General features: G+C 35.0%; 1 protein-coding gene across 1 annotated transcript in view; it reads left to right on the top strand.

Annotated features, from left to right (window-relative positions):
• Nucleotides 1-14,249, top strand: part of MYO16 (myosin XVI) — an 884,880-nt gene that overhangs the window by 387,560 nt on the left and 483,071 nt on the right. Inside the window, exons 7-8 of the mRNA XM_072621988.1 lie at nt 2,852-2,960; nt 8,748-8,872. Coding sequence (XP_072478089.1) covers nt 2,852-2,960; nt 8,748-8,872 — 234 coding nt within the window. The remainder of the gene's footprint in view (nt 1-2,851; nt 2,961-8,747; nt 8,873-14,249) is intronic.

Raw genomic sequence — 14,249 nt, 5'->3', positions numbered from 1 at the left:
TTCCACTCCATTTATATTGAAATAGTTAATGAAGCCATATGGTCTCCTCTCTGCTTAATTGGTTCTTTGAGCAACTGAATCATTGTTAAATGGTAGAAAATTATATTTCTCTAATCTGAAACAAAAGGAGGAAAAACAATTATCAGATCTTACTTGGGGATATAGGAATATGGTATTTTCATTTTTTTATAATTGTTGAAAAAACAAAATTGTTGAAACATAAAAAAAGATTAATGGAAGTCTTCAAGTACAGTTTAAGCACATTACAGCATTAATACATGAATGTTATTAAGTATAAAATTACAGTGAAAATAAGTCTGGGTTTAGAGCCAATGGGAATTCGGCTTCCTAAACTTTAAAATGAAGTTAGAAGGAAGGTTCCTTCTCACTACAAACTTATAAAACTACTGACTATCTGCCCTTACATCATTCAGAAAACAAAAGGAGTCTGTATTTTGTTGGCACCAAATTATAGCTCACCTTTAAAAACTAATTAAAAAAAAACTTCTTGTAAATGTATTAAATAGTTTTGAATAAGGAAGCATTTTGTTTATGGTTGCAGATAAGGAGAGTGACTGAAGGCCTGATGACACGGAATAGTAGGAAATGTCAAGTCAGGAAGCAGTCTAAATGCCAAGACTGCAGTAGTATTAATAATTTTATATATATATATATATATATATATATATATACATACATATACACTTCTGTGTGTATACACACATACATAACACACACATATATATACACACATATATGTGTATTATATATATATATATATATGATACAATAGTATTAATAGTATTTTTTTGCTAAAGGGGCTATCTCTTTAGTAACTACTTAAAGAGGCCTATTTATTGAATGGATATATCACACAAAGTGAAATCTGATAAGACCTTAGCCTAAAATGGCCCAGGTCTCCCATTGCATCCTGGCCCATCTCTAGTTATCCTAATGAGTATCTTGACACTGGATTCAGATGACTCTGGAGGAGAAAGTGAGGCTGGTGATCTTGCAAAGCCCTCCCTCATTTATATCGAAGTCAATCGCAAGTCATATCAACATCTCCCTGATGTCATGGTCTTCTTCGAGAATGAAGGACAAACGTAACAAGAATAGTATTACATAATGAATATGCAAAAGATCTTTGTTTCTTCCAGATAGAGACATACATTTGAACATTATAGGAACTATTCTAGTGGGAAAATATTTTTATGCAGGAGAATGTGTTAGGAAAGGGGATTTGGTGGCCTGGGAGAAATTATTTTATCTTATTCAACAATGAAAAATGGATTTGGGACATTCTGATCAGCACTTTGGCAATAAGAGTATACACAAGTTTGTTGGGGTTAGGAGGAGATTGGAAGAAGGCTTTGGGGTGTAGATCACATGTAATAAATGGAAAAATCAGTTGGGCACCTTCAGAAGCCTAAATATAGGTTTTTTTCTTTTTTTTTCTGTGGTGGGGCGGAAGGAGGCCATGGGGTCAGTAGAGATATGGCACTGCTGAAAAGCAGGTCCTGTAAATTATTGAGAAAATTTTGGAGTTTAGGAGCTTCCTGTAAAGAAATGTAAAATTCAGCAGTAAACAAAGGATAACCATAATGATAAAATAATGCTGTTATTATTATGTAATGAATTGCTTATTCTGTGTCTGTTATTTCATTAGTGTGGGACTTCCCTTTGTCTTTGAAAATTAAAACCCCTCTGTAATTTGATAATTTTATGAGTTGCTGTGAACAAAACAATAATGTGCTAGTCACCATAATGGTTATATTATTGGACTTGGAGTCAGGAAGACTGGAGTTTAAATTCTTGCTCATACCCTTATTAACCACATGACCCTGGACAAGTCACTTCTCTAAGCCTCACTTTCTTCATCTAGTAAAATGAAGGACTCAGTGATATTTAACTGGATTCAATATTTAATGTCCTTTCTAACTCTGAATCTATGATTCCTGAAAAAAAACTCTAGCCTTCTGTAGATAAGCTTACTTAAAGTTAGGTTGGCTTCAGGAGGGTAGTTAGCCCACTTCAGTGGTATACCATGTCATTTCGGTATGGTGGGACCTGGCCCAGATCCTTGTATTATCTGAAAAGATGTTTAGGAACTTAGTATCACTTCTCCCAAGATGATATTGAATTAGGAATTTAGTAGAAGATATAAGTAATTATATAAAAATTACAAAAAATAAAACATGAAAATATATAATAACAAAATATGTTATATAATATTTAATAACAAATAATATCTCATGTTTGTATAGTACTTTAAAGATTAAGAAGCACTTTATTCAAATGAACTATTTGAGAGAGGTAGTTTATATATTGCCATTTTACAGATGAGAAACCCAATTTCTTTGTATTTATCCTAGTAATTCACCAATTCATTGTTCTAGAAATGGAAGGGTCTTTAGAATTTACCTAATCTAATTCCATTACTTTATTAATAAGGAAATCAAGTTTCATAGAGGTTTGGTGATCTTCCCAAGGTAATGTATTTATATGTCCTTCATTTATCCTGGATAATAGTGGAAGGATTACTGACTACTTAGTTACATAACCCTTACTGAAGTCTGACCTTTGTAACATTGAACAAGTCATTTAACCAACTGGAGCCTCAGTTTCCTCACCTAAAAGATGCTGTGGCTGGACTAGATGGACTCTAAGTTTTCCTCCAGATCTATTTCTATGATTCTCTGACTGTAAGAAGACACTTTGTTTTTAAAGTCAGTATAGAGCAAAAAAAAAAAAAAATGCCAATGATTCACTTCTCTAGTAGATTTATCTATCTCAAATGAAAGTGATTTCTTTTAGAATGTCATTGTAAACTATTTCTCTTTCCCCCCAGGCTGGAGCCAATGTCCTGTTGCAAGACGTCAATGGGAATATACCACTAGATTATGCTGTGGAAGGGACAGAGTCAAATTGTATCCTTTTGACCTATCTAGATGAAAATGGTAAGATTCCTTTTTCCCTTATCAGTGCTTTTATCTCTATAAGAGTATTTTTGCTGTGGATACTTTCTTTGCCATCTTACTGGATTAGGCAAATGAAAGAACGCTTCTTAATGAATTTTTTGTTGTTTTTTTGTTTGTTTTTTGTCCTCACTGTTATTCATTATTGGTTTGTTTATAAGGGCAGACTCCCATGTTGGGCAAAGCAATAGGAAGCCAGAATTCCAACAATGGAAGGATGTTTCAACAAGTACGTAAAGGTCATGATGGTTGGAACTGGGTCAAATATAATGCTTTTCTACTGGGAGGGTAAAAGGCATAGGAAGGCAAAGTGAACCAGAACAATTGGATTTTGAGCTAATAAGAGAGTGGCTGCCCAGTGGAGATCCTGTTAGGAAGTGGATAGGCCTAACATGAATTGCTTTAAGTTAGGGCAAATTGTGCTTCTAGCAGTCAATAAATCTCTATTTTCTGACATCCTAGAATTCAGTTTAAAAAACTTGACTAGGTGCATTATGCCCCAATCCAATCCAATAAACATTTATTAAGTACCCACTATGTGCCAGGCACTGTGCTAAGTACTGGAGATACAATTAACAAAATAAAAGACAATTTCTTCCCTCATGGATCTTATAATCTAAAGTGGGAGATAACAAACAAAAGGAAAGGAGGTGAGGGAATACCAAAGGGTACTTTGCATCTTGTACTATGTAGTTGAAACCAAGCAGAGCAGCAGAAGCTAAATGGAGTGAGTCTAGCTTGGGCTCTCTGTAAAACAAGACATCGAGAGGAATTTGTACTCTGCTCTCTAGCTATCCAATCAAAGTGGAGAGGAGGAGGATAAAGGCAGTGTCAATGAATGCTTAAATTAACAGAATGATGTTAAGTTAAGAAGTCATGTGCTTATTTTGGGAGTGGCATCTTTTTTTATGAAGATGAAACCAAGTGGAGCAGCAGATGAAAAGTAGAGTCTTTGACAGAATAATTCCTAACCCTCTAAATTTAGCAGCTTACAAAAGTCAGGTTTTTGTAGACTGAAATACATGCATAATATTGCGAGCTATAGCTGAATTTTGAAAGTTGAGAGCTGTATGAAGTCCAACTGCTTTGTATGGCACCAGAGTGTATGGCACTCAGCAAAACGAGTTTTCATGGAACAGACCATGTCTGACTTTGAGCAACCAATCAATCTACAAAAATTTCTTTAGGACCTATTATGTGCCAAGTACTATACTAGGAGCTGGGGATGGAAAGTCAACAACCAACAAAGTCCATTTTTTTCAAGGACTTTCCATTGGGCAAGTCACTGAATTTCTTTGGATCTTGTCAAATTTGTGGACTGACCACACCTTCAGTTTTCAGTAAAAAGGGAGAGGAAGTATAAATGAACTTAATGACCTCAAAGGGCCCTCAACATTAAGTCTAAGAATCATAGTAATTTTTGTGTATTGCTCTTTACATCTCTTCCCTACTCCCCACCCTGCTCCCATCATTTGGAAGAGATATGAAGGTTTTTAATAATTGTATATTTCTCATGACTACATAGGGCCCACGAAGTCTAGCACTTAGAAACAGAACAACACATCCACCTCATGACTCACTTGTGCTTTTCCCTTCCTACACATTTTTAAAAGGTTTATTCCGGGCATCGCTTAGGATAACAATAATCTGTACTTAGGACACTTTAAATATATAGCCCAGTTAAAGTGTAAGAGGAAGGTAAGTATTTTTACTTTCCTTAAAAAATGAGAAACTACATTGACCAAGTGTTTCTTTTGAAGGTAATTCAGTCAACTATTAAAAGAATAAGAAGTAGAAAAGTAGTCAATATTCTTTGGCCAAACCTTTTACTGAATTCACTTTTTCCTCTTTCCATAATTAAGTTTATTTTTATTCCAATATGAATAAAAAGAAAACCTTTATTCCCTCAGAATGCCTCCTTATATACTACCTTCTTGCAGATAGATTACATTAATCAGAATGGGAATGAAACTTAAAATTATGCAGATTTTGCTTTAGAATCTTGAAACTTGCAAGATTACAAAGTTTTTTTTTTTTCATGCATTTTATAATGGTAAATTTGCACAAAGTATTTTGGCACTTTTAATTTTAGTTTCATAGTTTCCATAGTTTTCTTCTCACTCTTCCCTTCCCTTCTGTCTTTTAAGGAGCTACTGTTAATTAATTATTCTTTGCAAAAAAGAGTTTTCCCTTGCCAGTAAATTATAGTAATTCATTAACATGGCCTTTTAATCTCATTGTGGATTTGATCATATAGACATATTTATTTCCTAGTTATTTAGAAGGTTTTATGTCATAGGACACCATAGTATTTTGCTGTAGTAAAAATAAAAATGATATATTTATGCCATATATATTACCCAATAATAAAAATTAAGTGATATTGCATTTTAGTTGTTTTTTTTGGGGGGGGGGACAGAGGTGAGGGAAAGAGTAAGGAAGGTAAAAATGAGAGTGAGATGCTGAAAATTAATGATCAGTCAAAACTCTGGTTGTCACAATCAATTTGTAAAGTAAACATTTGCCTGAACAAATTCAGCTTCATACATCTTTAATTTTTAATTTTGTTTATGTCATTTGTCATCATTGTTTTAATGGCATCTGCCAATACCATCCATCTGTTTCTTTCCCCCACCTAATTCACAATCTGTCCTCTGTTTATGTCACCTCCCCTCCTACTTATTTGCATCATCTGGACTTTCTCTTTGCAAATTCTATGTAATTTGATTTATTTTCTAGTCTTCTTATAGGTACTCTTTTAGTGGATGTCTCTCTGTTTTTTCCATGGCATTGAAGGCTCCTCAAACTTATGACCCTAGCAGAGATTTTTGTTTTGTTTTATACTTTCATATTTCATCATTATATAATCATATCATCAATTATTTATTTTAACGTTTTAATTTTGTATTTTTCTTCTATATTTCTGGGCTAATTATTGTTGTAGGGTCAGAGATAATTGTTCCAGGAGGCCAGTGAAAAGGTTGGAAAATCTGTGGTCACAAGTTCCAATTGTACTGTTACAACTGGTTGAGTGAATGAACATGGAATGAGTAGTTAACCTTAGTTCATCACCTGGGTGTCCTGATCCACAATATGAGATAACCAAGGAAGCCTGATTGAATATTTCATGAATATTGCATTTCAAATGCACGACAAACCACCTGGTCTCTGAGGAAAGCAACTGGTCGATAAGGTTGTCAGAAACAGAAAGGATAGTCGTGAATAATAAAGATGCCATAGGGGAAAAACACTAGGACTATCCATGTCTGAGTTCTGCAGATTAAAGATTAAGTTGTTGTTGTTGTTGTTAGGAAGATAATAATTAAAAATGACACTAAAACTTGGGTTTCTTAAAAATAAAATTAAATAAATATATCCTATTAAAAATTTGGTTCTGATATCTCAATTAAAAAAAAAGTGCCATACCTGCCCCCATGTACTAAATGCTGTATAAGATTTAAAAAATTTAAGCTCTTGTTGAGGACTTAATATTGAATTAGGAGAAAACAAAAGCTATCCACAAATGGAAGCATTAACGGAAGAATTGGGGGTTTATTTCAGTTTGGTTTTGATTCATACAAATAATAAGAGCTGGAGGAGGAGGCTGAAATCAGTGTGAACTAAAGTACTTGGAGAAGGTTTCATATAGGAAGATATAACTGAACCCTGAAGTAAGTGCTCAGGTGAAGTATTCGAGGTACAGACATAGGAATGAGCATGGCAAGCACTGGGGAGGAAAGAATGAAAAGAATTACCTGGCTAGAACATTACAGTGAAAGAGGCATTGGATCTTGCCACTCAAATCAAAGTCACCTGCAAGTCATGTCATCATCTTGATGTCATGGTCATCTTCAAGAAGAAAGGACAAAAATACAAACAAGCCTTTTCTTGACATTCACTGTTACCACAGTTACCTGTGATTTAGGTTATTGCAACAACCTCCTAATTGGCCTTCCCATTCCATTCCAGTCTATGTATTACTACCAAAGGAAAACTCCCTAAATGAAGTTCTAACTATGAGACTACCTTATTCAACTAAATCTAGTGGTTTTGTATTACCTATAGGATGTCCACCCTCTTTAAGATATCATTACCCTCCTACATACTTCTCTCTAACCAAAGTCACCTTCTCTCTGTTCCTTCAATGCAAGACTCATTTTTCATTTCCATTCCCTCTACACTGGCACCAGTATATTTATAGAGGAAAAACAACCTACTGTGGATGTCAACTATATACAAACAACTGGAGATATTTTGTACTACCTCATGTTTTCATTTTACAAGTAGAATTCCATTTTCTACTTATACCTTCTTTATTTTACCTTGTCAATTTGTAGAATTTTTTGTGATCAAGTTTTAAACATATTTTAAAATGATGTCTCAGGTGATAACTAAGAGTTATTTTGATCACCTTATGAGCTGCTGCATAATGTATTTTGCCACATTAGAAAAATTACAAAAATGATCTGACTTTGGAGTAGAAATTTCATTCATCCACTTAGAATCAGTTTAAAATATGAGAAAAATCTGTGTGAATCAAGAGGAAGAAATATGCATCAAACCTTTAGACCACCGTTCCAATTTATGAATTTTAAGATGAGGACACAATTATGATTTTTTATCTTAGTACATTTCCTAAATGTCCATTATAGAATCTATTTTTCTTAAATGGCAAATGGTAATTGTCCAGCCCTGATATATATAAAATAGTTTTCTGCTCTTTTATTCTCCCCAAAGGAGAAAACTTTAAAACAGACTGTATTCAAAAAGTGAAACCATTCAGATACCATGCATATCCTTTATTCTGTTTTACCTCTTTCTCTATATTGCTAAAAGGAAAGGAGTTTAAAGTACCTTCAGTGTAGTATGCACATCTTTTTTGTTTTTTTTTAAGCTTGATTACTTGAATGAAATATGGAGATTTTTCTTTATGTGCAACTGTGATGAATTACTTTCTTGCCATTCTCTTTTTGTACCTAGCATGTTCACTGTGTAGTTGAACATACATTTTTTAAACTTTACTTCCTGTGTCCTTGAGAGAAGCTCTCTTTTATGTTCGCAGGGAGCAGATATTGTTTCATTATACTTTGTTCTACATAGGGGTTTCAGTGAAATTATTTTGTCACTCAATTTTTGTTATAAATTTAAAATAGAAATATGTATAGATATAGGATATTTGTGTGTATGTGTGTGTGTGTGTGTGTGTGTGTGTGTAGTCACACACACACACATACACACATAACAGGACCGTTGATTTCAATAGTATAGACTCCTCTCAGGTGAGGAAACTCTCCCTATAAAAGCAGGTCAAGAGCTTCTCTGTAATTTATAGTCTTAGAGAATTGTCTAACTTTTCTGAAAAATGAAGTCATCAGCCCATGGTTGCTCAGCCTGTCAGAGGTGGAAATTCAACACAGGTCTTCCTCCTTTGAAGGACAGCTTTCTAATCACCGCATTATCCTACCTAATCAATTTAAAATAAAATCAACCAATATTTATTAAACATCTACTAGATATAACACTGCTAAGTGCCAAAAAAGACTATGAAGATGATAGGCTGTTTCACAAGAACATACAGTCTACTTGGAGAAATACAACACATTTAACAATATTTTAAGTAACTATAAGCAACATCAACAACCATAAGAAAACAATAGCAGATAATGCCTAAGTAGAATGTCTTATGGTAGCCAGTGGTCAGAGAAGTTTATGTTGTTGTTAATTTTTTCTTGCCACTTGAAAGATCTTCTCTTGTTCTCTTTTAAACAGGGGTGGATCTGACGTCACTTCGCCAGATAAAGCTTCAGAGACCCATGAGTATGTTGAATGACATAAAACAACTCTTATCATCAGGAGGAAATGTAAATGAGAAAAATGATGAAGGTGTTACCCTTGTAAGTTGAAATATTATACTCAGATATATTATTTAAAGAACAATTGAATTCAATGGGCATTAATCAGATGCTAGTACAGCCAACGCACTAGGCTAGACACTGTGACTACAAAAACAAACAACAACATAGAAGTTATCTTCAAGAAACTTATGGTTTAATAGAGTGTATAAGAGAAGCAAACATCTAAGAAGGATACAAGATGAATTACAGACTCAACAGAGAGTTTTAAAGAAAGTGCTGTAAAAAGTAGAAAGATTAAAGATAAATTTCTAAGTGGAAAACTAGGGAAAGCTTCATGGGAGAGTTAGTATCCAAGTTGAATCTTAAACTAATAGAAATTTCAATATGAGGGAAAATATTTTAGATGGAGGTATGGACTATATAATTCCTCAATTGAGAGAATGGGGGATAAGATCAGGGAATAGCTTATATAAATACAGTTAGCTGGAATGTGAATATGTTAAAAACAAGGTGAAATAGGAGTGTATAGTTAGGTTGGGGTCAGATTGTGGAGGACCTAAAATGCAGAGGTCAGGAATTTGACTTTTATCCTACAGCAAAGAAGCTATTGAATATTTTTGCTCAGAGGAGCAGTGTGATCAGATCTTTTTGAATTAAAGTATGTAATCATTACTACAGGATGACTAAATTAGATGCTAGTTAATAATATTAAAGCTTTCTCTGCATTTAGTAGTATGATATTTGTAGTGACCAAATCAAAAGTATATCTCATGGGAAAACAAAAAGTTCACTGTCAGTTTTATTCTTTTGACTTTGACTTGTAAATGCTTCAAAACACCTAGTTCTCATTCAAGCCATCCCTCAAGGCTAATGGCTACTCCTTGGTCTTCAAGATTCTAAATTTGTGTTACCATTTACAGTTTTTCTTTGTACCTGGTTTAATAAGGTGAAAAAAGTGGGCAATTAGTACCCCCTTTTTATGGAAGGTTACCGAATTTTTATGTCAAACTTTGGTCATGGTAAGATATTTTATCTTGTTTATCTTAAAAAAAGAGATTATATACTAAATAACCATATCATTTAACAGAAGGATTCCTTTCAGAAACGTATAGTGTAAATGATGAGGAATTGGTGCCTTGTTTTGGGATTTGCAGCTGAAACATCTTATATGTGTTGTCTCCCCCTAGTGCAAGGTGAGCTCTTTGAGAGCCAGAATTTTCTTCGTTTTCTATTCTATCCCCAATATTTGTATAGTACTTGGTGTACAATAAGGGCTTAATAAATTCTTTTCTCACTCATTTATTAAGTCATTTAGTAGCGTTTTGACTTTTCAGAGAAATGCCTGGAGTCATGGTTCTTGGTGGTTTGTAGGTCTTTAGATTTCTAAGGCATAATACTTTCTGGCCTCATATACCTTACTTTGTAACAGTAGGACTATGAAGTTTTATTCATTCATTCAACACATTCTGATCCAACATGACATATATCCTTTGTTATAGAATCTCCAAAGAATTTCACAAAAGAATATACAAGAGAAAACAATATTTCCACTAAACATATTGTGGTCAAGTAGAGAATGAGACTTCTTGTAGTTTTCCTCCAAACAGCGTGGCATAGAAATTTTTGCCCCTACTTGGGCATTCAGAAGATTGGGAGGTACTTTCAGCTTATACTTTGTGAAGGTACAAGCACAAAGTTGACACATATGTACCTAGATGATGTTGTCCACCCATTATCCTTCCCTCTTTCATCAGTGATTACTGGCAAAGAATGAGACTTAGAAGTATTAGAAGTATACAACAGAATTATAAAAAGAAAGAAAAAGTGTGTCAGGGACTGATTGTATTGAATTTATTGAAGTGAGCATATTTCATGACTGAAATAAACTAAGAATAATTCAAAATTAGAGAACTGATGACATTTTGAGTTACACAAAGTCCGTAACATAGTAGACATTATATTGAACTTGGAATAAATTATTTGAGCTGAAATCTTATACCACTTGAAAACTCTGTAATGTTGCCTGGGAGCAGAGCCAAGATGGTGGGGTGAAAGCAGGGACTTCCCTGAGCTCTCCCCCAAAGCCCTCCAAATACCTGTAAAAAATGACTAAACAAATTCTAGAGCTACAGAATCCACAAAATGACAGAGTGAAATAAATCGCCAGCCCAAGACAAACTGGAAAATTGACAGGAAGGGTTTTTTACACTAGGCAAGGAAAGGAATGCTGTCCTGCGTGGGCCACACCAGCACAGACAGGCCAGAGCAGGCCTCAGGGAACTGAATCATTGAAAATTGTGGCAGTTTCCAGACTTAATGCATACATGCCAAAAACGTCAGTGGGAAAACTTTGTGGAATCTGAGTGAAAGTGGAGCATGGTGCCTGGCCCCAGTCCTAGGTCAGTGGGGGTAGGGATGGCAGCAACAGCTGTGGCAGAGACTGCTTCCAGAGCTCTGGGCCCACAGACAGTGGGGGATTGAGTAGTTGATACAATATCCTGAAGTCTGGGACAGTACACCCACCCCCACCCCCACCCCCACCCCCACTGGAAGCAGAGTCCTACCTTGACAAAGAATTAAAGTCAAGTGTTTGAATGGGAAGATGAGTGAAGATCATAAAACAAAAAACACAGATGATGGATTCTTACTTTAGTGACAAGGAAGATCAGGGCATACAACCAGAGGAGATAACAGAACCAAAGCTCCTACATGAAAAGCCTCCAAGAGGAATATGAATTAGTCATAGGTCATGGAGGACTTCAAAAAGGATTTTGAAAATCAAGTAAGAGAAGCAGAGGAAAAATTGGGAAGAGAAATGAGAGTGATGCAAGATAATCATGAAAATTGAGTCAACATCCTGCTAAAGGATACTCCCTCAAAAGTGAAGAACGTAACACCTTAAAAGTAGACTAACCCAAATGGCAAAAGAGATCCAAAAAACCCATGAGGAAAAGCATGCCTTAAAAAGCAAAATTGGCCAAATGGAAAAGGAGATCCAAAAGCTCACAGAAGAAAATAATTCCTTCAAAATTAGAATGGAACAAATGGAAGCTAATGACTTCATGAGAAATCAAGAAATTATAAAACAGAACCAAAAGAATGAAAAAAAATATAGAAGACAATGTGAAATATGTCACTGTAAATGCCACTGACCTGGAAAATAGATCCATGAGAGATCATTTAAAAATTATTGGACTACCTGAAATTCATGATCAAGAAAAAAAAAAAAAAGAGCCTAGACATTGTATTTCAAGAAATTGTCAAGAAAAACTATTCTGGTGTTCTAGAACCAGAGGATAAAATAGAGATGGAAAGAATCCACTGATCACCTCTGGAAAAAGATCCTAAAAAGAAAACTTCTAGGAATGTTGTATCCAAATTCCAGAGTTCCCAGGTTAAGGAGAAAATATTGCAAGCAGCCAGAAAAAAATTGAGTATTGTGGAAATATGATCAGGATAGCACAAGATCTTGCAGGCTGTGCATGAAGCAATTGAAGGGCTTGGAATATGATGTTCTGGAGGTCAGAAGAGCTGGGATTGAAACCACAAATCACCTATCCAGCAAAACTGAGTATAATCCTTAAGGGAAAAAGTGGACATTCAATGAAATGGAGAACTTTCAAGCATTCTATATGAAAAGACCACAGTTGAATAGAAAATTTGACTTTGAAGTACAAGAATCAAGAGAAGCATGAAAAGGTAAACAGGAAAGAGAAATCATAAAAGATTTATTAAAGTTGAACTGTTTATTCCTACATGGAAAGATGATATTTGTAACTCATGAGACCTTTCTCAGTATTAGGATAGTTGGAGGAGATAGATAGATAGATAGATAGATAGATAGATAGATAGATAGATAGATAGACAGACAGAGAGAGAGAGAGAGAGAGAGAGAGAGAGAGAGAGAGAGAGAGAGAGAGAGATGGCACAGGTGAGTTGAATATGAAAGGATGATATCTAAAAAATAAAATTAAGGGGTGAGAGAGGAATATATTGGGAGGAGAAAGGGAGAGATAGGATGGGGTAAATTATCTCACATAAAAGAGGCCAGAAGAGGGTTTTCCAATGGAGGGAAAGAGGGAGGAGGTAAGAAGAAATGAGTGAACCTTACTTTCATTGTATTTGTCTTAAGGAGAGGATAACATACACATTCAATTAGGTATCTTACCCTACAGGAAAGTAGGGAGGAGTAAATAAGGTGGAGGAAGATAGAAGGGAGGGCAGATTGGGGGAGGGGATAGTCAGAAGCAAATACTTTAGCAAAGGGACAGAGTCAAAGGAGAAAATAGAATAATTGGAGGGTGGGATAGGATGGTGGGAAATATAATCTTTCACAGTATCACTATTATGGAGGTGTTGTGCATAACTACACATGTATAACCTATGTGGAGTTGCTTGCTTCTCAATAGGGCTGCATGGGAAGGGAAGAAGGGAGAGAAATTGGAACTCAAAAGTTTTAAAAACAAATGTTAAAAAAAATTGTTTTTACATGCAACTGTGAGATAATATATGCAGGTAATCAGATATAGAAATCTAACTTACTCTTCAAGAAAGTAAAGTGGAAAGGGATAAAAGGGGGGAATGACAAAAGGGAGGGTAGACTGGGGGAAGGGGTAACCAGAATGCATGCCATCTCAGGTGGGGGGTAGAGGAGAGAGATGGGGAGAAAATTTGGAACTCAGAATCTTGTGGAAATGAATGTTGAAAACTAAAAATATATAAATTTAAATTAAAAAAACACCTTATGATGTTGAGTAAGTCATTTCTTCACTCTAAGGCCTAGTTTAGATAGGTCACCCACTGTATCCTAGAATATCACCAGTTGTCTTGACCTTTGTCTTGTCATTGGACTCCAACGACTCTGAAGGAGAGAGAGGGAGCCTGATGACTTTGTGCTGCTCTGCCTTGGTGAGATCCAATTTAGGTGCAAGTTAAGACATCACATGTGTGAGGCCATTGGTCCTCTTTGAGAAGAAAGGATGAAGAAGCCTATAACTCTCTATGGATTAACTTTAGAATATATAAGGGCTGTATATCACTATAAAATCTTCTTTGATTTATAATGTATAAATTAAAATTATTTATGGTCATGCCTCATTTTGCATGCAAATAAGTTACTGAATAAAAGAGTTGAGAGAGAACTCAGGAGCCATTGATTATTATAGCTGATGCATTAGAGGTATCTCTACTATAGCATACTCAGCAAGTCATCATCCAGCTTTTGTGCAATTACCTCCAAAGAGATGAAGCCCATCAACTCTTGAGACAGCCCATTCCATTTTTGGGCACTTCTAATGGTTACATTCATTTTTGTAATTTTTCCTCCTCTCCCCTCCAAAGTTAAGCCTAAATTTGTTTCTTTGCACTTTCAATTTATTGTTCTTGGTTTTTATATTTTGGGCCAAACAAAAAAAGT

The sequence above is a fragment of the Notamacropus eugenii genome, chromosome 6, assembly GCF_028372415.1.
Source record: "Notamacropus eugenii isolate mMacEug1 chromosome 6, mMacEug1.pri_v2, whole genome shotgun sequence".
In the NCBI taxonomy this organism is placed as follows: Eukaryota; Metazoa; Chordata; class Mammalia; order Diprotodontia; family Macropodidae; genus Notamacropus; species Notamacropus eugenii.
Note: the sequence above shows the minus strand (reverse complement) of the source record. Positions and strands in the feature narration are given on the sequence as shown.